Below are 25,935 nucleotides of genomic sequence, written 5' to 3' on the forward strand. Positions count from 1 at the left end.
TCGGCAATGCATTAATCGATTTGTCGAAGCTATTAATATGTATATCCGGGTGAGAAAAGAGGTCTGCAGCAACCTATACGTATGACAAGAAGCTACAAAATTGATCGGGTGGTCAGGTGAATTGGTTGACTGTTTGTCATCGATCAATGCTATAGATGTCAATCACTGCATCGTCTCGTCGCAAAGCTGCAAGTGCAGCGTTAAAATGTGAAGAACAGAGTATATACATCATAACTAAATACGACACTACCTTAGCGGCAGTCATGTGGAAACAGACAATCTAGTGACTGATATCGTGAACATAGACCCTTGGGGTAGGCTGACAATCAATCCCCACCTGATCACCGAGGATGACCATCTGATCCACTAATCCGCTGCACCGGTTGCTGGGTGTCAAATCTTACTAAAAGGCTCAGGAGGGTTGAGAATTAATTACTAAATACTGACTAATTACTGTAAAGATACAATAAAGAGAAAAATTTTATGGTCACACGATTCGCGTGGTATGTCTGTTTGACCATCCTTTCCCACCAATTGTGCGTACTCCTTTCGCGTTTGTGTCGAATCACCTACTACTCGGTACCTTTGGTTCCTCACATCGACCTAGCGGCGTTTGACAGTTTGTGCTAGGTATTTCACAAAAGTGTATGTATTTGTTTATTTGTTTATTTGTGTACGCCTGTGGGCTTGTGCACGTTCATGCGTGCATGCGCTTTTTGTTGTAAATATATGTGTGCTGACTGTGCGATGTACATTTAGAAGATAGTCGTGTACGTAGGACTCTTTAAGCGTCGATGCGATGGTGTTTAACTGCATGTGCTAGATGTGTGAGAGACAAGGGAGTATGCATGTGTGCACTTTTGCTGGTTGTAACCTCTATCGGTTAAGTGAGTGAGTTTAGTTTTATGCCGCATTTAGCAATATTCCAGCAAAATCACGGCGGGAGACACCAGAAATGGATTTCACACATTGTACCCATGTGGGGAATCGAACCCGGGTCTTCAGTTTTAACAAATAGCCTCCCCCACCGCCCCTGTACATGTATGTGAGATAGCAATCAGAAATATTGCCCTCAATTTACCGACACCACCCCAAGCAATAAGCCGAGCGCGTCATTAAGCCCCGTTAATCCGGCTGGAACGTCGTGGTTTAATCGTCCGGTGTAAGTAGCTTCCGGATTAACTCACTACGAGAATAGTGAAAGATCCATTTGTTAATATGGAAACGCTCCAAACAATTGTCTTCTGGAAGCCAACGGTCCTTCAGCTCTGTTTCATATTTGTTGGTGTTGCTGGTATATGTTTGGAAGGAGGAATGTATGTGCGTGCATGTGTTGTAATTGTATATTGAATCTGAAATATAGTCTGACCAAATTTGTTCCTTATGGGAAACACCACCCATCTGTTTGTTGTGTTTAACAATTTTGCTGTTCGTTCCAAACTGACAAATGGGGCACAATGTGCTTAGGATTTCTTGTCATGCCCTGAAGAAGACTACTGTAACAACTGGCGCCCGTTGAATGGTTTAAGTTGCACGGTGCTGAGTTTGTATATACAGTGGAAGCTGTCCAAACCGGCATCTGTCCAACCCGGCAAGTTGTCACCGGCATACAATCGCAGCTCCATCCATGGCTTGTACACTTACCATCAGCTCCACAATCCAGCACCTTGTCTAAACCGGATTATTCAGTCCCATTGAGTGCCGGTTTAGACAGCTTCCACTGTTAAAAACTATTTGACTTTCCTAGACTCGACTGGACTATATTACAGTTAGGATTAATAACTTAAAGGGTTCTACACTGAGCCTCAACCGGACAAACCAGTGGCTGATATTATGAACATCGACACATACTGTCTTGCATGATAACCACTCAACCAACCATAGAATCTGATAGCCCCTACGAGCAGAATATTTTACTGAGGGCCATTTCTGATTTTTAGCCGTGATATTACAAAAACAACACTCAATCACTCTGATTTTCATAGCTATTCCGGCATTTCAACTCACTGGATCCTACATCTCAGCTGGTCAAGACTGGGTAATGTATATTTTGCACTGGCGTTATATATACTCTTAAAAACGTAGTGGAACTTCAGTTTTAAGTTACGTTTGGAGAAAATGGCAAAATATCGGAGTTTTTATGATAATAATGAATGTTTTCAGAACGTATTGTCACTCGCACTTTCCTATGACCTTAGGTGTTTGTACAATAATCGCTCTTGAAAGATGATTGGTGTATGATGTGAAATTTTCATTTTCAAACAAAGTAAAAAAAAACCCGGCTAGAAATAAACACTAACAAGTGCGTGATGCAAGATGACTGTCAACATGAATGGGGAAAAAGTTTTGTATCTTATTAAAAACCTTACTCTATTGTTATGATTAAGTAAAGAAAACTCGTGTATTATTTATGCAGAAAAGGCAGTATATAATCTATTTGGTGAGTTGTAACTGAAACTGGTATTTACAAAAGTAAATAAAAAATATTTAAAGAAATATCCACCAAAGCATACTGAATTACTCGACAAGGATATTACATAAGCAAGTGTTCAGGAACCAGTATCAAGCCACAATGGCAAGCATTCACTCAGCCTGCCCAAAGACAGAATCATCTGTAATATAACTTATTTCATTATGGGGGTAATATTGTTATTAAAATACTTTAACACATAACGAATGATATATTTTCAAGGCTTTTGAAAATATGTATTCACATAATGTATTAACTGTCAATTAGCTGTCAACAAAAGCCCTCTTTACACTGTTAGAAACAAATGATTTCTACACTGTTAGAAACAAATGATTTCGTGTATAAGAAAACCTAAATATGTTGTAGAAATGCAGATATTTGATAGATAATTATCAGTTATTATCATTATTATTATTTTTCTTAACGTGTTACAAAAAAAAACTTCAAAGCCCCTTAAACCCAAAACTCTCACCAATAGTGTTTAGAAACACCCATAATTAAATGTGAGACGTTAAAAGAAATGTTACAGGTGTATGAAAGTGCACAGTGCTTAATATAATATAATCAATAACATTTCTTTTCATTAAGTTTGACATAAATCACACATACAAACCCGAAAACTGATATGCTAATCACTAATGTTTAGAACCACCAATAGCAAGTGTGAGACAATAGGAATATTACAGGTGAATGAAAGTTTTCAACGCTTCATATTAAATAATCATTATTTCATTTCTTTATCGTTTGATGTAAACCACGGGTAAAGAACGAAAACCTAAACAGTATTCAACAGTGAAATAAATATATTTCTATATATGAGAAATTTACAGAAATGTATTCTTAAGATTACAGGTTAAATGTGTGCTATGCATATCAAAACACGGAAATGATTTCTGTTTGTTCAAAATATAAAACATGTATAAAAAAACGAAACGAAACCAATCCGATATTGCCTTCGCATGCGATATACTGACCGAAAAAAATTTACAAATATTTTTATTTAGGGATTTAGATACTCATTGGATTTTATAGAATAACGTGTATAGCACAAGTTAAGTATATGATCCAAACAACATCAATATCGTTGACTGTCAAATACAACATACCTTACGAGTGGAAATAAAAACCCATCACAGTTGACTGCGCTATCGTTCTCATGGTGGATATTATAAATGTATTCTAAATTGTCAGGTGGCCTTTCGAGAGCGAGTATCACAGAGGCTATCTATGATAATAGCACGGCTAATTCACCACACAGCTGTGCTACTGCGATCAGAGCGCACCGGTCTTACAGAGAGGCTAGCCGGTTTTAGCACATTCTGTGTCAAACGTGGAGACTCCGGGTTATGTCGATCGGTACATGTGTCAGATTGAATATATCAGTTTAAAAGTTGTGTGAAAGATAAGTGGTTAGTTTTTACAGGGTATTATAGGACATCAATTTCATTTTTTTACAGGGTATTATAGGACATCAATTTCATTTTTCACCATATATTTTTTTAAAATTTAAAAGTACACGTGTTCTGTTTGTTCGTATGAGTGAGAATAGTTTATTGACGCTTATAACAAAATTCTTGCAATATCACGGATGGTTACACCCGAAATGGGCTTCAAACATTGGGGGACAAACATGGGGGAACGTACCCTAGTCATCAGTGTGACGAGCGAACGCTATAGTCACCTGGCTACCTCGAATCCTACTTGTTTTATGCTGAAATTGAGTACCGGTGAAAATCAGGGTTAGAATTGATCTTCAGTAACCCATGAATGTCGTAAGAGGCGACTAACGTAGATTAAACTCTCGCGACTAACGTAGATTAAACTCTCGTATCTTATATATTTTATATTGGAATTGAGTACCGGTGAAGATCAGGGTTAGAATTGATCTTCAGTAACCCATGAATGTCGTAATAGGCGACTAACGTAGATTAAACTCTCGCGACTAACGTAGATTAAACTCTCGTATCTTATATATTTTATATTGGAATTGAGTACCGGTGAAGATCAGGGTTAGAATTGATCTTCAGTAACCCATGATTGTTGTAAGAGGCGACTAACGGGATCGGGTGATCAGGAGCAGTGAACTGGTTGACACAAGTCATCGTATCCCAGATCAGTGCATAGAGCAATGCTCATGATGCTGATCACTTGTCTGGGCCAGAGTTAATTCAAAAATTGTTAGTGTTTGGTTACTACTATTCTCAACTTGGTTACACGGGTGTTTTTGTTTGTTTCCTCTTTGAGGTAGGATGCAACAGCAGCACAATTACATGACTACGATATGTAAATAATGGAGCATGGACCGAACAATCCAGTGACTGATATCAGTGATCGGTTAACATCGATTTACGCAGTTTAGATATTAAGATACGATGTCACCTCGCCCAGTCCTATTAAACGACCGACAAGAATGGGCAGGCTCAAGATCAGGCCTCAAACTGATCTGACTTTGTGTCTATATTTAGCAGCCGCATCACTTTACTTTTCGCTCCCAGACTTAAGATGACACACCATGGGCGGATCCAGGAATTATCAAAGGGGGTTGGGGTTGGGCTCCTCTAATGTAAAACATTATCTTTTTATCTTCATTGTTGTTATTTTCAAAAGTTGTGGGTGGGTGGCGCTGTGCTTGGGGATCGAACCCCCTCATGATCCTCCCCATCTAGTGGATTTGCCAACGCGTGCTAAATATATATATACATATACACATGGGATACTGTTCAAATCCAGTTCACTCACGCAGCCATTAAAACACATATGGGACTAAACAAATTCGGCATGACTGTACAAGTGTATGGACAATAAAAATACGATTGCACATCACATGCTAAGAACAGGAAATCATACGTTTGAACATGCACACGCACCTGTCAACACACCTGCATGGCCATGGTCAGTCTCTCAACACGTTAGTATTATTTGTCTTCTTGACTATGTAAATTGCACTTATTACGGCTTTCATGATATAATTGGACTCGCAGAATAAGGTTTGCATGTACATGTAGTAGAGAGAAGCTATTATGTAACAGGAGCGGTGGGGTAGCCTAGTGGTTAAAGCGTTCGTTGATGACGTCGAAGGTCCGGGTACGATTCCCACATGGGTTCAATGTGTGAAGCTCATTTCAGGTGACTCCGTCGTGATATTGCTGGATCATTGATAAAAGCGGCGTAACACTATACTCGTTCAGTACTATGTAATAAAATGTTGCGAAGAGGCGGTTATGAATAACTGAATGACAAATTGAGCGACGGTTTAAACACCGAGTACCACAGGTGGGCTCCGTTGTTTACAAACACATGACACCGTCGCTTTTTGATAGTGATTTATAGAAAACAAACTTTAACGCCAGAGATCCCCCTGGAATATCGCTTTACGCTACCTGAAAATACACTTACTTCCTCTCTGAACTCTGGAGGAACAACTTGAAAAAGAGAGGAAACTTTTCACTACACTCCAGATAGATACATATAGAATCTGTTGTAGAATAACAACACTGTCACATGCCTGAGTCACTATCAAATGGCACGAGGTGTTCGTCGAAAGGTGATCGTGTCCTGCCCCACGGATGAGATACTGGTCACAAACACGTGCAAACACAAGTCAAGTTTTAACGAACAACTTTTTAAAAGACTTCACAACCTATCTGTATGTGAGGTCACATCATGTATTTACATGTATATCTAAAAATGCACTTATTGATGGCGATATGAAATGTGCCGTCAGTTGAATTACAAATTTAATTTACATTTTCAGCAGACTAGGAAAAACACCATCACACATGGCAAATATGATACTGACATTGCCTGATAAATGCTTCATGTCGTTTCCTGTTCTTCAGTACTTTTTACTTCCATAAGCTATTAATGCAAATGTGCCCTTTTAATTAAAATATGAGTAGAGAATACCTAAACTAAGCTAAGCAGATACCATAGCCACGGAATGAAATATAACTCTTCATTGGAAAACGGAATGATACTTTCCAGATGTTTAATTCAGCTTTAATTCAGACATGAAAGCAATCGTTGTATTACCCAAAGCAAAGCAAAGCAAAGCAAAGCAAAGCAAAGCAAAGCAAAGCAAAGCAACACAAGCATGTTCTGTGTAAGGTGGACTGGTACATATTTCCAGTTGTTTCGATCCTTGGTAATACATTCATCAAAGCAAGCATTGTATTACTATAACATAAACTGAAGATTTCTAAACAAAGCAAATATCCTTTTCCTGGAATAAAGACATAACTGCACACTGGATTGGTATAGATTGGTACATTTTCGGTAAAGGTAAACACATACATCAAAACATTAAAGTAAATATTTTTCGCCATAACATAAGCAGATTATACCCAAGGAAAGCAGATACCCTCTTCCCGGAATATAAACATAACTTGGATTGGTACATACACTGAACAGTAGAAGAAACGCAACTCTGGCCTTTTGTCGAGGTTGATTAGAAGACCTAAACATGAACATGTGCGTTTCTTTTGCTGTTCAGTATATTTCCAGAATTTTAATCACTGCCAACAAATGTTTCAAGACATTAAATTAAATTTTATATAGCCACAACATAAGCAGAACACAGTAGCAAAGCAGACATCAGAGCACGATAATGCTTTATCACGCTGGCCTTCGGCACAAAAGGAGACGAACTACTCCTTGAAGCCAGCAATCACTGAAGCTAAAGAAAAGGCTATCGCTTGATGAAAGGGATCAAGCCGTCTATAACCACGGCACGTAATGACTTAACGATGCTTTTCTAGCTTATTAATTGTGTTTGACGATAATCCATTATATTGGCACTGAGTGCTATTAACTAGATGTATACAGGCAACCAGAAACGACGAACATGGTTTGCCAATCTGCTATTCGATGGATCAATGTCCAATGGCCAGAAATAAAGAGATCGAAGAAAAATGCGATTGAGCCGGTGTATTCACATATAAAGATCCCTGCGATGCCCTGTGCCGTTATTTCACCCCCTGCTTTCTCAAGGCGTTAGACGTCGCTCAGTTGGGTAGTTTGGTAAACAGAGAAAAGTGGAACATGCTACTTGGAGATTTAGCTGTTTGCTTTCGCCGATGCCTTCAGGAAAACGCTCGGGTCTGGCAGCATTTGAGGGATTTGGTTTCCTCAAAATCAAATTGTACCAGACACAATCTGAATTAAATTACATGTTACACGATTCTGAGTTTATTTCAAAATTCCTAAAATAATTTAAATGAGAATTTCAAAATACATTCGTGAAAAAGCAATTAAACTTAATTCCTTCTAAATCAGCCATATGAACTCAGTCTAGTGAGGAAATATTATTTGCAAATTGATATTGGACTATGTTACTTTATAATTAACTGATATGGGGTAGCCTTAAAAATGATGAAAAATCAATTTATAAACATGAATTCATTCGATAACTATTTATTTAAATTTAGACACTTAAAATGATGCACATTTGTTTAGTTATGATATTTTATAGAAATAATAAGGAAGTGATGCTTGCTATTATCCCGGGTACCTGAGAGGCTGTAGAAGGATGATACCCATGTGACGCATCCCACCAGGTACCCATTTACTCCCTTGTCAAAGAAGACACCGCATGTGTGCTTCGTATTTTAATATTTTATATGCATTCTTAGATCGGCTACACAGACAGTAATTGTTACGAGCGTCAGTATAAATGTAGTTTACCGTACATTGAAACGTTTCTGTCTTTCATATTTAACGAAATGACTTATCTTGTAACCACTGCAATCTATCAGAGGCAAGTTTTTCAAATGAGTGAGTGAGTATATTCCAACTATATGGCGGCGGTCTGTAAATAATCGAGTCTGGTCCAGATAATCCAGTGATCAACAACATGAGCATCGATTTGCACAATTGGGAACCGATGACATGTGTCAACCAAGTCAGCGAGCCTGACCACCCGATCCCGTTAGTCGCTTCTTACGACAAACGTAGTCACCTTTTATGGCAAGCATGGGTTCATGAAGGCGTGTTCTAGTTCGGGACCTACACGGGTCAGGCTTTTCAAATATTTCCTCAACATCTATGCTTTTGCTAAAGTTACGAGAAATGTTTAACCCTTAGAAATATAGTTTTGTTTTAAAACTCTTGCAATTTTATTTTCAGAATGAAATCTGTGACCTCTGCAAACCGATTTAACGTGAATGCGGCAGTTAAAAACATCGATTTCTTCGTTTGTAATCAGCTTTACTGAATCAATATATAGAATATTCTCCACAATGCAAAATTCACTACAACCACGAAGTGCAGTTCTATAATCATGTCATTTTTAGATTCACATCGGGATTAACGTGACCTTGACCTTTCATAGAGGCCTGAATACGTCCTTTGTGTTTAGAAAATAAACCACTGTCTGCAAAGAATAACTTCGATGTTGGTTCTATTGATTTGAAACAGGCAAATGTAGACAACTTTCAATTGCAAAATTAACTCCACTGCTTGACACCACAAGCATATCGATCATCGTAACATAGGCGCTGCCCTTTTAAGGCTACAAGTTCATGATTAGCGTCCTTGACCCCAGTCCAGTCATACAGTGATGGTATCATTCAGAGTATATTGGACCTTTTCATTTTGTATTATATTGTAATTCTTATGCTGTTTTCATATCTATTTTCGTCGTCAGTCGTCAGCAATCGCCAGCAGCAAGAACTAGGGTTGTAAAACGTAATGTGTTGAAATGATCTGTTACTACACTACTGGGCAAAAGAAAGTATACCATTTGACTGATGGTGTTACATACAGAAACAATGGCTGGTAGTGTACATCATAACGGTATGCCACCCGTGAAGATCTGGGTGGTCTTCAGTAATGCATGCTTGTCGGAAGAGGTGACCAACAGTGTCAGGTGGTCAGGGTCGCTGACTTGGTTGACACGTCTTCGTAACCAATTGCACTGAACGATTTCCATGATGCTGATCACTGCATTGTTCGGTCCAGATTCGATTATATACAGACTGAGTGCGGCGACAGAAAGAAACCAGTCAAACCATACATGTTTCACAGTCGTGCTTCCGTTGATCAGTCATCAGTATTTCGGCGACTGTTTTGATAACTTCTGTATTTTGCCAGCCAGTTTATTTCTATACACAAGTCTTCCTACTCTCGCTGTATGTTAGACTAACACATTCTCTAGTTAACGAAACAGTGTGGTTTGATTGTGATTCATAAACACGTCGTTATGACAGATTCGGAAATGTATCAATACAAAACCATGCAACGAAAATGTTTTTTTCTAAAGTTTAAAACTTATTGAATTGCTTGATATTGGTATACAACTTTTATGCGCTTTAAGCATACACAGACGGGAAGCATATATTTTGTGACATAGTTCAGAAAATAAAGTATGAGCGAGCGAGTGAATTTTTTACGCTTTTTACTGCATTTAGCATCATTCTAGTAATAAAACGGAGGTAAGTTGGGGGTGGGGGTGGGGGGCACCATTAATCCTCTTCACACATTGAAACCATGCAGGGAATCGAACCCGGGAATTCGGGTATAGCCTACCTTATCGTCACCCTTAAATATCAGAGAAAACCCCAACCATTATCAGATTGTAAATAACAGAGGCCATCATATCATGAGCTTGTTACAACGAACCACATTCAAACTGTATTGTAGCGCGGTGTTCCCGCAAGATCAGCTTATCCTGCTCCAGTGGATATAAGGAATACATACAATGAACACAAAGTATGGATACATCAATCGTGCCACATTTCAGGTGTTAGGTGAGCATATTGGTGTTGCGTTACGCGGAATGTTCCGACTGCATCATGATGGTCTGTAGAAGTTCGAGCCAGCACCAACCAAACCAGTGGTTGATATAATGAGGCATGACAGGGCCTGTGGGTCGTTTTGGCGCGCAGCCACATAACATCACAAGGTATAGGGTTCTGAGGATCTGTTTGCAAAGGTATCGACACTAAGGTCAAAACATACCCAACCACACAGTATAGTAATATTGAAGTGAGTGAGAGAATTTGGGTTTTTTTCAATATTGCAGCGACATCACGGCGGGCGACACCAGGGATGGGCTTCATTTAGGGAACTGAACTAGGGTCTTCGGCGTGACGAGCGAACGCTTTAACCACTAAGCTACCCAACCGCCCCTCATCATATTGAAGGGTTTCAGAAGCGTGAAATGAACTGAACACTTTTTTTTACATGCATCTGAAGATTTTCTGCTATTCAAAATTTAGTTTGAATCTAATCAAATATGAACAATATAGTTCAGTGAAATTCGTTTTTACAATTAATGGGGAACAAAAATGTTACCATCTTGAACACCGAAATATGCAGCAAATGATATTTAGCTACACTGATTTGTCTTGACATGTGCACAGTCTGTGACGTTATAATGCACAGACTGCCATAGTGTGTGAGCAATAAACTGATCTAATCACCGACACACTCTACACACAAATAGTATAATCTTGAATACCACTATTACAACAAACAAACACACACACACACATACACCCACTCACACACACACACGCTTTCATACATCTCTCGTAAACACACAAACAAAACAAAAACACACACAATAAATACAAACCAAAAACAAAGAAACGCACACAAAAACAAAACAAAACACACAGACACACACACCAAAACAGACCGCACAAAAAGATAACACCACAGCACACCAATACTGCAGCAATCTTCACCACATACAGCACGAAATACACAAAACCCAATGCACAGACTGCATAGACCCTACGAATCGGACACACAGATCACATACCACAAACACACACACATACAATTTCTTAACACACAACACATGATACACACGCAACAATACACCGCTACTACATAAACTATACACACAGATAGTACACACTCCACGCACGAACACGAAGGGACTGCCCAGTGTTCTTTGTAACGAAGATTACATGTAAAGAGAACTACCATTTCTTAACGGTTTGTATACAATACATAATGATTAAAGTTAGACAGCTAGCTTGGTGTTTTCAACCACGCAAAGCGCGGTAGAATGACCCATAAACTGTTTTGTGAAACATATTTTACGTTTACTGGTCACACACAAACGCACGCACGCACGCATGAAAACACGCACACGCACACGCACACGCACACACACCCGCACACACTAGAGGCCACCATAAACACAAATCTCCTACCCCAAAGTGGATCAGCTGGATGTGTTACTCACCCTGGAGGGGTATGTCTTCTCCCAAGCTGCCCATCCTTCACCTCATTCACCTGAAACACCAACAGTCCAGTTACTGGTGTTGTGTTACGAAAACCTAATGGTGACACATCTGTCGCAGACCACAGTGATATCGAAACGTATCTCCTATGTTATTGAACAAAGCTTCAGTCAAGTTCATCTTCTGGCACCTTACTTCATCACATCACACAGAACATAAATAGGTTCAGAAACAACACTTGCACAACATTCACACACACCATAGACGCTAAACACACCACAAACACAACAGTAAGCACGCACGCACACTCACACAAACATGCCACACGAAAACAACACCCGCGCACACGCATACGCACGCACACACACACACACACACGGAGCAAACATACTATACACACGAACACTTTCTTTAAAAGAAACGTTACCATCGCATCTTTATGAATAACTAAAAACTCTAAAAGATATCTTGGAAGACCTTAGTTAACAAGAAGCTGTACAACTCAGCTCTGTGTAAATCACGAAACACATTTCTCATTGCATTCATATTTAGAAGAAATGCATCTTTTTCTGAAGAGTTAAATTGTCCTATTTCGGCCATGATGAAATAAAAAAATAACAGTCACTTAGATGACCAAAAAGAAAGGTTGAAATAAATTCTGTTTTGAGACAAAAGCAAACCATTTAAAGTCACCATTTACTAACAACTTTTAAACAAGAAAATCTGTTGGAGAGTGTGTGAAATTGTAAAAACAATCATTTCTATGATTTCAGTTTTTCACACCATTTTCTTCTGATTTGCATCAGTGAAGTAAAACGTGTCTTCGATATTGTTTAAAAGTGTTTATGAACATGGAAAATTATCTTTGTTAATATTTTTGCTTGCATCTTTCCATTTTCTGCTTACACATTGGAATATCAATCGCCAAAACGTAGTAACATACAAGCAGTATTTGCATCCATTTGACGTGAAGGGAGAGAGAGAGAGAGGGAGAGAGAGAGAGGGAGAGAGAGAGAGAGAGAGAGAGAGGGAGACTGAGACAGAGAGAGGGGGCAGGATGGTAACGTTTCTTTTGGCGTTTAGTATACACACAACTATGCTGCACAATGCACACACACACACACACACACACACACACACACACACACACACACACGCACGCACACCAAGAAACAACACACCACGACCGTCATAAACACGGCCTATCCCGGCGTGGACCAACTAGACATGTTACGATGAGTAGGTGTAGCCTAGTGGTTGTAATATTCGCTTGTCTCGCCGAAGATAGGGTTCGATTCCTTATCTGGGTACAATGTGCGAGGCCCATTTCTAATGTCCGAACCCGTGATAATGATGGAATATTGCTAAAAGCGGCTTATGCCAAACTCACTCACTCACTCACAGCGGTGCTACTTACCCTGCTGTGGTATATCTTCTCCCAAGCTGCCCATCCTTCACCTCATTCACCTGAAACACCAACAGTCCAGTTACTGGTGTTGTGAGTTGTGGCACATTTGTGCTATACCGTTTTCAAATCGAAAGTTATCTTCTTTCATCTATTTCGAATTTTTTTCGAGTTTTTTTCTCATTTACTTCAAATATATATTCGTAATTTAACCCTATCTCTCTCAGTATGTCAACATTATCTGGAAAGCTCGAAATATTATTCTTTACTTTCATTTTTCCTCTCTTTATTTCAGGTATAGTCACTAACATTCGAGTTTCCCGAAAATTATTTCATATATTTTCTCACAATTTCAAACATTTTTTCCTCAGTTCAAAATACGTTTGTGTGGTAGAAAAAAATATTTCGAGAAAGTAACGAAAAGGCCTTCTGAAGGTGGACATAAACAAATAATTGAGTTAGAGATCAGTTCCTGTTAAAACAATACGCTGGTTTCCTTAGTGGCACCATTAGACTAAGACAGCTCCGTGTTGAATATTACAACTACCTCCAGATTACATGGGGTAATGTTCATTTGCCCAAACATTGCTAATACGATTCCAACTGAGTCGTGAGCATGAGTTTATGGATCATAATTTCATAATGATCATATCAGGTGTTCACGAAAAGCTGAGGCCCTAACCAGCGGCTTACGTCATAAACACACGCGAAGGCGAGTCAACTATTGTTTTGTTTGGTGGTAATTTGAACTGGGTGTTTCTTCGTTATACTGAGTGGGTTTAGTTTTACGCCGCTTTTAGCAACATTCCAGCAATATCACGGCGGGGACACGAGAAATCGGCTCCCCACTTTGTACACATGTGGGGAATGGTAAGTTATGCTGAAGGCTACATACCACATAAAAGCTATATACATCAACTTGTCCTTAGTTAGCCTTTGTGTCTAGATGATATTATCCCATGAACAAATTAATATTAATAAGCTCTTAACTTTTGTAATCAAGCTTATGCGTTTTCCATTAAATATGTACAAACACGTCGAAAATGATGCTTGAAGCGTTAATGATTGTTCATAGGATACTCTGTAATATATCTAAAGAGAATACTAATATTAATACTCATGATAAGAATGATAAAACATCGTAACCATTAGCATAACTTATGCACTTTGTTTGTTTGTGTTAAACTTTACATGTTCACATCGATACTATCATGAATTCCGGGTATCGTGCGATCTTTTGCATGTGTCTGCCACTAGAATACAGCATAGACTTACTATCATAGTTTAGCAGCTGGTGGAGCATTCTTGTTGGTGGGAGCGAATGACGGTGACAGAGCCTAATACAATGCGCTATTTGTTCACGTAGACGATGGTTTCAGTAGATGTTTATTTGTCTTCTGGAACAAGTGTAAGATCATCTTACAACTGTGTGGATGGTTTTGAGCTAAACCTTTTACGCGGCAGTTAACAATATCTCAGTCATGGCGGCGGTCTGTAAATAATCGAGACCATCCAATTCAGTGATCGACAGCATGAGCATCAATTCTAACCCTGATCTTCACGGGTCGGAAAGACAGAACAATCTCTTCATTCACAGTGGCAATCACCAAATTGTACGTCTTTTGTAAACAATTAAAATATTTTACACAGACAGACAAATACATACAACATTAATTGTAAGTAGCGTGAAAGTTGAGAATTAGGCGTTATGGTTTGTTATATTCTTATTTGCAATCGCATAAGATGATGGTATATTTTACTATGCATCTTGCGGCCAATCATTGCTACACCGTAATATCCACCGTTCTTGGTTACGCAACGTCATATGACGTCATATTAAATTGTTTTAATGGAGACGGGGTCAGTTTCATGAAACTGTACATAGATATTTTTAGATACGACCAAAATAGACATTCAACATAATGACTGTCTCATGTACCATTCGAAGATGGGATTTTGAGAGTCTCTGAGGCAAACCCACTCATATTGGAAGTAAATGAGATCGTTAACATCCAATCAAAATCTCTAATCAAAATATCGAAATCGAATCGAAATATTCTGGTCCTGTGGATAAATTGTGTTTGTCAAGTGAAGATGTGTATGATACCACATTCTCGAAAATGACAGTCAATACTCTCATTTTATCATGCAATCTGTAGGAGGTTTGCACTAGCGTTTCAGGCCGACAAAACCAGTTTAACGCACGACACGCAGTCTACCACAAACATGCAGACTTTAATCAAGGCCTCAGTAAAACTTTCAAATGGTTTTATTATAACCAGTGATCAAAATATCCGATACAATACTCAATTTTACTTGAACCACATCTTTTCGTGTATATCTGTACTACACTTCATCTTCCCTTGCGTGTGTTTGGGATGGATGTCTTTTCTGTGTAGAAGCTTTATTTATTTCTTGTCCTTAAGACTTGTTTACATAGCCACCATCCAGAGTGACATATTTCTCCCAACATTTCTTGACCTTCTGCAGGCGGATTAAACAGACCCCTAATTTCATTGAAAACGAACCCTCAACCTCTTCCATTGCCCGAGTGGTACCGTCGAAATGGAGTTCAAATCTTGGCTCCCCTGTCAGGGACATAATACGATCGGTTTGAAAATTCCTTTTCCATGTCCCAAAAGTATCATAAGAATGGCTATCTTCACCATAAACAGATTTTATCTCTTCTTGATTCTGTCGGGCAGTGCAACCCTTCGTGTTTAGGATCAACTACCAGAAAATTGAATAAAGTGAAGTAAGTAATTTCTGGACCACTAACTAGAAAAGGATCACTGATGTTACCTTATAATTTCCAACATATTTTTTTAAACAAAAACCCCTCTGGTATGAGTCAAAAAAGGGAATGGCATCAGATATCATTTTTCACTCAAATTTGGAAATTTCCTCCAGATGTCTGCATAAAAACCCTTTGAAAACTTTACTGAGACCTTAAACGTTGTAACCCTGATCAAACAACTTCTGAGCATAAGTGCCATTCTGATAAAAGGAGCACGCTTGATTGTAATCAAAGGTTGTGAAATATAAACACCAAGGCTGGAGTTTTAGGAATATTGCTCTGTATGAACTCTATTGTTGTTCAGACATATGCTGCATGTCAGATACAGAGGAAAAGTCAATTCCATTGGACTTTAAAAACAGCTGCTAAAACAGCGACTGAGATTGAAACCCCTTCAAATCATTGATGATATCAAGAAATTTATCTGTAAACCGACTCTCCTCACAAACGCAGCATTATATATGTGTTATGTACAAAGGTCCATGGTATTGCATGAGACCTATAGTTTGGTTAAACGTATGACGTCGCGAATACCCAGAGTCCTTGCCGACTATCAGTGACCCATTCCTGTCATTTTCAAAGATATTTTCCCCTTTAATACCAAGGGAGATTTGTTTCTAAGGACAGTTAAGACAGGGTTTTTCTTTGCACTGACGTAAAATGCAATTCAGATGTCCCACGATACGTGACTTCATGGATACTAAGGAAGCTCAGCTGATGAGATGCTATATTAGAATTACCATTGTCACAATTTGGGTCGCGAGAGGCACACCTGCGGGAGCGTCTTACACCCAACGTTCGTCATACCATATACCCATCACCATATAGGTAAATGCTACAATACTCTGTGTGTTGAGCCATCTGTTTTACTGTCTTAACACATGCTCACACTCAAACCCGGTTTTCAGTTTCTGTCGAAACAGACTACACTGGGAATGAAAGGACAAAAGAATAGTGGCAATGTAATCATGTAATCATGTTGAAATTACTATTCTGTAATTAGGAAACTAGTGTAACGTTGACATGGCTATTCTGTATCAGTAAACAAGTGTAACGCTGAGATTACTATTCTAGAATAGTAGACACGGTAACACTGAGATGGCTATTCTGTAACAGTAAACAAGTGTAACGCTGAGATTACTATTCTAGAATAGTAGACACGGTAACACTGAGATGACTATTCTGTAACAGTAAACAAGTGTAACGCTGAGATTACTATTCTAGAATAGTAGACACGGTAACACTGAGATGACTATTCTGTAACAGTAAACAAGTGTAACGCTGAGATTACTATTCTAGAATAGTAGACACGGTAACACTGAGATGGCTATTCTGTAACAGTAAACAAGTGTAACGTTGAGATTACTATTCTAGAACAGTAGACACGGTAACACTGAGATAGCTATGCTGTAACAGTAAACAAGTGTAACGCTGAGATTACTATTCTAGAATAGTAGACACGGTAACACTGAGATGGCTATTCTGTAACAGTAAACAAGTGTAACGCTGAGATTACTATTCTAGAATAGTAGACACGGTAACACTGACATGACTATTCTGTAACAGTAAACAAGTGTAACGCTGAGATTACTATTCTAGAACGGTAGACACGGTAACACTGAGATGGCTATGCTGTAACAGTAAACAAGTGTAACGCTGAGATTACTATTCTAGAACAGTAGACACGGTAACACTGAGATGGCTATTCTGTAACAGTAAACAAGTGTAACGCTGAGATTACTATTCTAGAATAGTAGACACGGTAACACTGAGATGGCTATTCTGTAACAGTAAACAAGTGTAACGCTGAGATTACTATTCTAGAATAGTAGACACGGTAACACTGAGATGGCTATTCTGTAACAGTAAACAAGTGTAACGCTGAGATTACTATTCTAGAACAGTAGACACGGTAACACTGAGATAGCTATGCTGTAACAGTAAACAAGTGTAACGCTGAGATTACTATTCTAGAACAGTAGACACGGTAACACTGAGATGGCTATGCTGTAACAGTAAACAAGTGTAACGCTGAGATTACTATTCTAGAATAGTAGACACGGTAACACTCAGATGGCTATTCTGTAACAGTTAACAGATGTAACGTTGAGATGGATATAGTGTGATAGTAAACAAGCATGACTTTGAAATGGACATTCTAGATTAGCAAACAAACGTAACGATCAGATGGACATTCTACAATGCTAAACAAGCAATGGCTATTATGTTACAGCAAACACGCGTAACGTTTAGATGGCTATTCCGCAATAGTAAACAAACATAACTTTGAGATGGCTATTCTGTAAAAGTAACGCTCTGATTCAGATTAACAAAAAACATGTACTACTGATAGTGATATTCTGTAACAGTAAACATCAGGTAGCCATTTGATTCAGATGAAGAGGTTGTAATAGTAAACAAACCTTTCGCTCAACTGCCGATGCTGTAATTAGAAAACAAACGTAGAGAAAAGCGACACCAGACATTTCCATAATCACAAATGATATCTGCTAACAATAGAGTCGATTGTACGACTCAGGCTATATTAGAAGCAGGTTTTTATGAATCACCATTGATCGCTATTTCCAATATGTAATCAATATGCAATTGGAATTGCATTAAAAGCGTTCAAAGGACAAGGTTGGATAGGGAACCTTTTTCGTTCACAGGCTGAGCATACTTTTAGAATAGAACAAAACTTTTAGAAATCATTATGAAACTTACCAAATGTTTTCTATAAACAAACGAGAACCAAAGATTTTCCTTTTCAGATTCAGGTCAAAGAGCAGCACTGAACAAATAGGCACTAACGCAATGTGTGCTATTTTAGAAAACAGAATATTTTGGAAGATTTCCTAGAGCCTTCTACTTCAGTTTTTCAAGCAGGTTTTCGCCCAGTGTTGAGACATTTATTTTGTGTCAGGTCCCTGTTTACTTCCGTAAAGCATATATTGATGTCGAGCCACGCTTAAGTTCCAGAACTGGCAAAGTAAAGTAGAGGAGACTTCTTATCAATATGAACTTGTTTGGTAATTTTCAAGTTTGCTCTTTTGAACAGAAAATTTCCCAAACAGGGCCATACCTTACATCCCCCGTTGTCAAGTACGTTTGCTTGTTTAAAGCCACAATCAGCGATGTTCAAGCTGCATGGCGGCTGTGTGCAAATAATCGTCACCGGACCAAACAATCAAAAGATCAACAACACAAGTGGAATACGATGAAATGTGAAATCTCAGCCGATCCCGTTTGTCAAATCCTTCAAGCATGCTGGACACCAATTCTGGTCTTCGAGGGTACCTTTAGTGAAGAGGCAAATTAGAACATCCCCAAATTGCAAAGTGACGGGTGAGTGAGGTTTTACGCCGCTTTGGGTAATATTCCAGCAATACCACCGTGGGGAACACCAGGAATAGGTTTCACAAGCCGGCGTGAAAGCATACTCACTCGCTCCTTTGCATTCAAATTCGGCGCACATGTGACATTTTGAGATATCCTATGATTCCATGGTTCTGTCAATGTTGGTCGGGTGATCAAATCCTTTGAAGTCGATCACCTACCGAGTCATCGTTAATGTCATTTCAAGCAAAGATAACCATCCACTTCGAAGGGTTTGTAAGGATAAAAGCAAATGTGCTGATGTCTTAAGACCGTGCGAGCATGCTGATCAGTTAGACCACATGGGGAAGTGTTAATGTGCCCTTCAACGCTGCCATGTGAAAATGTGAAATCTTTCATAACGGTACATAAACCATGGTACACAACAACGTCATGGCGATCAGGGATTGGGACAGAGAACTTTGACAATGGGTCTTTTTCAGGATTATTAGCCGTTTTTCTCAATTCAGAATGGGCCACTGCCCTTGTATCAACAGTAAACGTCAAAATTGTAATGGACTATTTTTATTCAAATGTGCACAATGGCCCCTCACTTTCCCGATGCCTGGTCGATGTCCCAAAGAACATCGAAAATATACTACTCAAAAGGAGTTAAGGATCATTCGACCTCTTCATTTTAAACTACAGATAATCTGTTTTAACCGTGAGAAATCTACAAGACTCCAACACCGATTATTCCGTAAATAGGTGTATAGTGCTGATATTGAATTGTCTTCAGTTCGAGACAAAAGGAACCAAAACAGCCATCAAGATATACGTCCTGCTGGGATCATCAGGTTAATTCACAGTCATACACGGTATTTTGGGACAAAAAATAACCGAACTCATTTTTAAACTACAGATTATTTCTGATAGTGTTGGGAATTGGAGTGAACAATTTCTTTGCGATTGTTCAATAATAGCTTTGATGCTGAATTGTTTGTAGTTCGAGACAAACGGAACCAAAAGAGCTAGTGAGACAGGCATCCCGCTAGGACAATCACGTTAAATCGACGCACACGGCATTTTGAGGCACTGAAATCGTTAAAACAGGACTGTAGGACTGATTAGTATTATGATTCCCTATTTTGTACTGCAAGGGTGTACTCTTAGAAGATTCTTCTGTTGATATTTCACTTTGTTCTGAGCTAAATTTTTCTTTTTGTAATAACACAATATTGTTTTCGGAAACGATTTCTTTTCCTCTTTTTCCTCGAATGGAACCGTCAGTCGAATGTACGAACATTTCAGATTAATCAGTGCTTTTTTATCGAATATTTATGCGCAGAAACGCCAAGTATCTTTCAATCATGAGTTAGACCTCAAACGTTTATCGACAAAATCTCTCAAAACGCGCAATGTATCATTAATATGCAATATAACGTATAGTAATCGATGTATCGATAATTGTATTACGTTGACTAATTCTCATGTAAATGACATAAAACAATATCGATTGTTATGCATTCAAACAGAATATTGTGGATTTGTCTGACGCTAAACAATATTTGAACTAATATTTGATATGAATCTCAATTCAAATAGCCCATGACGTTTCTGGTCACTCCCTCCATAGTAGAAGGATTAAATGTTCATCTACCACACAAAGGATTATTGATATCATATGACTACAAAACTCAAGCCATAATCCATAGGTACACATGCATTATTTGTCTTGAAACGGTGACACAACAGAAGAATGTAAATTTAGATTCCAAAGAGCTCAGTTCATTTACAAATGCATCCGACCAAATTCTCTGGCGCCAGATTCCAGAAAACTGCCACTGGATCCGTATCTTCATCTGACATGTTCTGTTGTTTCCATAGATGCCACTAGTCATGACGTTACCATGGCAACCAAGTTGTCAAATTTCACAACATGCATTACCTGATTTTTATTGATCTCGATCGTACCTACAGTCACAGTTGTTACACAGAACCGTCGTTCCAGATGCTGTACCGTTTGCACGATCAACGCATACAGCATGTCGATATATTGGCCCAAGCACACGGCGCCCTTGGTGCTTGAAAATAAATCGAACAATCTGTTGTGCTTAATAATTGGAGATAATTGTCAAACTATGTCCACTAGGCACTGTTTGAACCCTTTACCACGATGGGATTGTTGTTCATATTTGACTATTAAGCCTCCCAATGGAAATTGGTACGGAACCTTTAACAATCAATAGCAATATTTAAAGTCATTTTTTTCTTATTGTCATATTTACATTCATAGAATATTTATATGCGTTGGATTTCGTGTGAAGGTTCCTTTCATAAAGTCAATATTACATTTAAATTGCAAATTTAGTCTTTGTAAAAAAATTTATTCTGCTTTTAGGGATCATATGCTGCCCAGACAAGCGTGATTGCACTAAGACGTATGTCCTGTGAGATTTGTACCCTCGATGGATCGTGCATGTAGTTACTTTATAAAATGTCATCGCCAGAGAGTGTATCATTCTCGATTATCCCCTAAAAACTGAGTGAGTGAATGTAGTTTTACGCCGCCTTTAGCAATATTCCAGGAATATCACAGCGCGGGACACCAGAAATGGGCTTCACACATTGCACCTATGTGGGGAATCGAACCCAGGTTTTCGGCCTGATGAGCTTACTCTTAAACCACTAAGAGACTCCACCGCCGAAACAGATCTTACTGAGAGGTAAAATGGTAGTAAAAACTATTTGAATGGATCACAGAACATCTATGCTGACAACAGGTGTTCATCGAAAGTCAGTAAGTCATGCGCTTAACTACACACTAAGTGAGGCGGTGGGGTAGCCTAGTGGTTAAAGCGTTCGCTCGTCACGCCGAAGGTTCGGATTCGCCTCCCACGTGAGTATAATTTGTGAAGCCCATTTCTGGTGTCCCCAGTAATATTACTGGAATATTGCTAAAAGCGCCGTCTAATCAGTCTCACACACTAAGTATAATTGTGATCTGATTTATCGATGGCCATTATTTGCACGCGTTTTACATACTTCGGATCTCTGACTAACCTCGTCTACCAGACAATATTTACGTAAAGCGTCTTCTCCATTGCATAGGACGTGGATATTGTAACTTACAATTGTAACTTTGTAACTTAAACTATGTCGAGATGTACCCGCAACCATACACCATTCACACAATTTGTAAACAAGAGTGTTTGTTGCCTGACGCTGCAAAGTCGTACTCTTCTCATACAACAGTGGCTTAAAAACAACACGCGAATTAAATAATTACAAGATCTTTCTATAACATTTGCATCGCACGGCCATTATAATTTCCATGTGGAACTCATCGATTATTGTCGTTTTTGCGATAAAAATTCAAATAATAATTCATAATGCTTCGGCCATTCGTATCGAGAATGTAGAGGCCTCTGGATCCAGACAATCCAGTGATAGATTGACTATTGATGATGGGTTTCAAAATATAGAAATTACGTAAATTACACTCTTAGTTACTAAAAACAATATTATTAGTTACAAGTGGGATCGTTCAACAGCGTGAACATCGATCTTCGCAATTGGGATATGTGTCAACCATGTCAGCGATCTTGACAATCTGATCCCGTTACGACAAGCATGGGTTGCTGAAGACCAGTTCTAGATCTTCACGGCTCTTAAAATGTATGTACAACCCAAGTATGAAAGAGGACCATTAGAGGAAAAACTGATATAATTACATGAGATAATACCAGAAAGACTCTGGGTAACCTGAGGTTGTTGTGGTCGGACTCTATGTCTTGGTTAATGGGTGTCAATTTACTCAGCCAGTAATGGAGTGATGCTCCTAACATCAATCACTACATTGCCTGGTCTAGAATGGATCGTCTACAGGTAGACGTAACATAGCTGGATACACACAAACATGGAGACACAGACATAATTTACATAGACACCATCTCGTATGTGCGCCATCACAGACAGACAGACAGACAGACAGACAGACAGTTAAGAATCCAAAGTAAAATTATGGTTAAAGTAAAATATCTCAAATTATCGGCTTATGTGACACTATCATAAAATCACAGATATAACTGACGCCTATAATACACGGTTCTAACTACAGTACAAATACTTTACATATCTGTTCGGTTATTTTCAGTTAACAAGTTGATAAAAGACCTGTAGGCTCCTGTGCATTGTAAAAGTAAAGGCAAAGGTTATTATGCAGGTCATCATAAAATTTACTTACAGATAACACACGTACAATCACACACACCATTACACACACACGCACGGACACACACACTTACACACACATACAATTACATACACCATTACACACACACACACACACACACACACACACCATTACCCACACATACAATCACACACATATTTCCAACATAATCTGTTTCATCTAAAAACACACAGTACACTTACTGTCACAAACGCACCATTACACGCAAAACAGTCACACACAAATCATCAAACATACAAACGCCAATACACAAATACAAATTAGCTATCACACCCATACACACAGACACCATCACACACAATTTCACACATCATTTCACATACCCCCACGACATTATACATCCACATCGTCCATACGCAGTATCCCCACATACGCACATACACACACACGCCCAAAGACATACCATCATACTCTCCATACACACACGCACACACACACACACACACACACACACACACACACACACACACACACACACACACACACACACAAACACGTACATGTATAAGGCAAATAGGCTTATGTCTCTTGTTATATGTGGCTCCGTAATAAAACGGTACTCTGTCAGTGTTGTCACATACCAGTCTATAATATTACATTCAGGCACAGTTACCCGATATCGTAAGTTAACAGTGTCCTCGACCTGAGCACAAATTGCCTTCCTTTCACTTTAAGCCGACAAGAAGCTGTGACGTGACAAATCACTCACATAATCTGGACACAAATATTCTCATGAAACATTAATCTACATTTCACTGTGATTTCTATTTCTGGTTCCGTCTGCGTTCCACTAATGCTGTTGTCATCTCTGTAATATTGTAATATATGTCTACTCTGAGTTAAGGCGTGAATAACTGTCGAAACAACACAAAAGTATCAGGACTAAAAGTGATCATCATATGTGGATGTACTCACGTGGAGTTGTTGTTGAACGTAAATGTGTTTCTGAAAACGAGTGACAGTATTCCAAGGCTAACACTGCTCAACGTAACGCCATTTTCAAAATGGCGGATCATAACGTGTGAATCGTTCAGCTGACGTGACATTAACGGCAGTGGTTTCATGGTAGCAATGGACGTAGACGATATCAGATATATACTTTATTAGAGGACACAAATATGTTCTTATCACGATATTTCAACTGAATTGTTGAGAGACATATATTCACAAGTAAACTCTACTTTATAGATTAACAGTTTTGTAATATGTTTGTTATAAATTACATAGTTATTCGTGACCTGGATTTTTAATAAAAATAATAATGATAAATATCTAACTTGTTGTCCTTCAGCAACACACGTTCTTTTCCCAGGAAGGTGTATATCAAAGCAACAGTTGTCAACACAAAAGTTGTGGTCAACTTTCCAACAAATGATAGCTTCTCAGTTCGTTATATATGACGTAAATATGGACAGTATAGAGACTATTAATACTAATTCTATTACTATTTAACTGAATCACGCAAACGAAGACCAAATGGGCAGCTTAGTTTATTTTATAATGTCTGATTTCAAGTAAGATTTCGGGAGTAAGAGAAACTAACATATAAACCGAACAAGCACATGTCGTTTCAGAGAACTAAGACATTACCAACCCAAAAAGTTTATTAAGGAGGAAATACATACTCACTGTACGGTTTCTTTCGTAATAATCGAAATTACCAAATGGGGAGGTTAAAAATGACGGGCCACGAAACGGCATTTAACATGTAGTTTTCAAATTAATGAAAACATGTCTCTTTAGCAGTATTGAAAGAAAACGATCGTTCCAATCGTTCTTAAATCGCTCATTTTAAATAATATAAGTTTCACTAAAGTACCCCAAATCGCTAAATACACAACTATTAACAGCTATTATTGAAACTCTGAAGAATTTAAGCATTTCCACATGTTTCAAATTAATCCAAATATGAGTGTATCTTTTGCAGTATTTAAAACAAACCCCGACAGTTTCAGTCGTTTCAATTCTTCTTAAATATGTGATTTTTTTTTAAATGTGCCACAAAATACACAATATGTATCATTCAAACTCATTTTGTATTATCAACATAAATCCATATTTCTAACATGGTAGGATGGTGTCAAATTAATTTCATACTCATACTCTATAGACTTGATTTAATATTACAATTGATAATTACCTTGCCACAGGTTACTTTTTACACTGATAAAGGAACAGATGGTGGTTTGACCAACATAGTAAAATTTAAGTTCTTTAAATCTTTATTTGTAAATATGCTTTATGAGTGCTTTAGTTTGCCTTGATACCCTTGACTGATCATTACACATCAATACATCACGTGACAAGACGGCAACAATAGATAATGCACAGTCAGAGAAAACTGTACCAACTATTGATATGAACTGAAAATATCTGTGTTCCCTGCGAGAAGGTGGCGACAAATCCACGAGAACAATCACAATGACGCTTTTCGACCAGTAAAGCCAAATCAATGTTGATTGTCGTTCTCAATAAAAGTGAAAAGTTTCATTGATACTG

At 38.4% G+C, this 25,935-nt stretch overlaps 1 protein-coding gene across 5 annotated transcripts in view; it reads right to left on the minus strand.

Annotated features, from left to right (window-relative positions):
- The window catches only part of LOC137297848 (sodium-dependent dopamine transporter-like), a 112,137-nt gene that overhangs the window by 37,441 nt on the left and 48,761 nt on the right, over positions 1-25,935 (minus strand). For 2 of the 5 annotated variants that reach the window (XM_067829813.1, XM_067829820.1), the window contains exons 2-3: positions 13,082-13,131; positions 11,667-11,716 (exon numbers count right to left, since the gene is read on the minus strand). In XM_067829813.1, coding sequence (XP_067685914.1) covers positions 11,667-11,700 — 34 coding nt within the window. In that variant the 5' untranslated portion in view covers positions 11,701-11,716; positions 13,082-13,131. Of the gene's footprint in view, positions 1-11,666; positions 11,717-13,081; positions 13,132-14,344; positions 14,396-25,935 lie in introns of those variants that run through there. The other 3 variants (XM_067829834.1, XM_067829827.1, XM_067829843.1) reach the window with 2 other exon arrangements.

This window comes from Haliotis asinina, chromosome 1 (genome assembly GCF_037392515.1).
Source record: "Haliotis asinina isolate JCU_RB_2024 chromosome 1, JCU_Hal_asi_v2, whole genome shotgun sequence".
NCBI lineage: Eukaryota > Metazoa > Mollusca > Gastropoda > Lepetellida > Haliotidae > Haliotis > Haliotis asinina.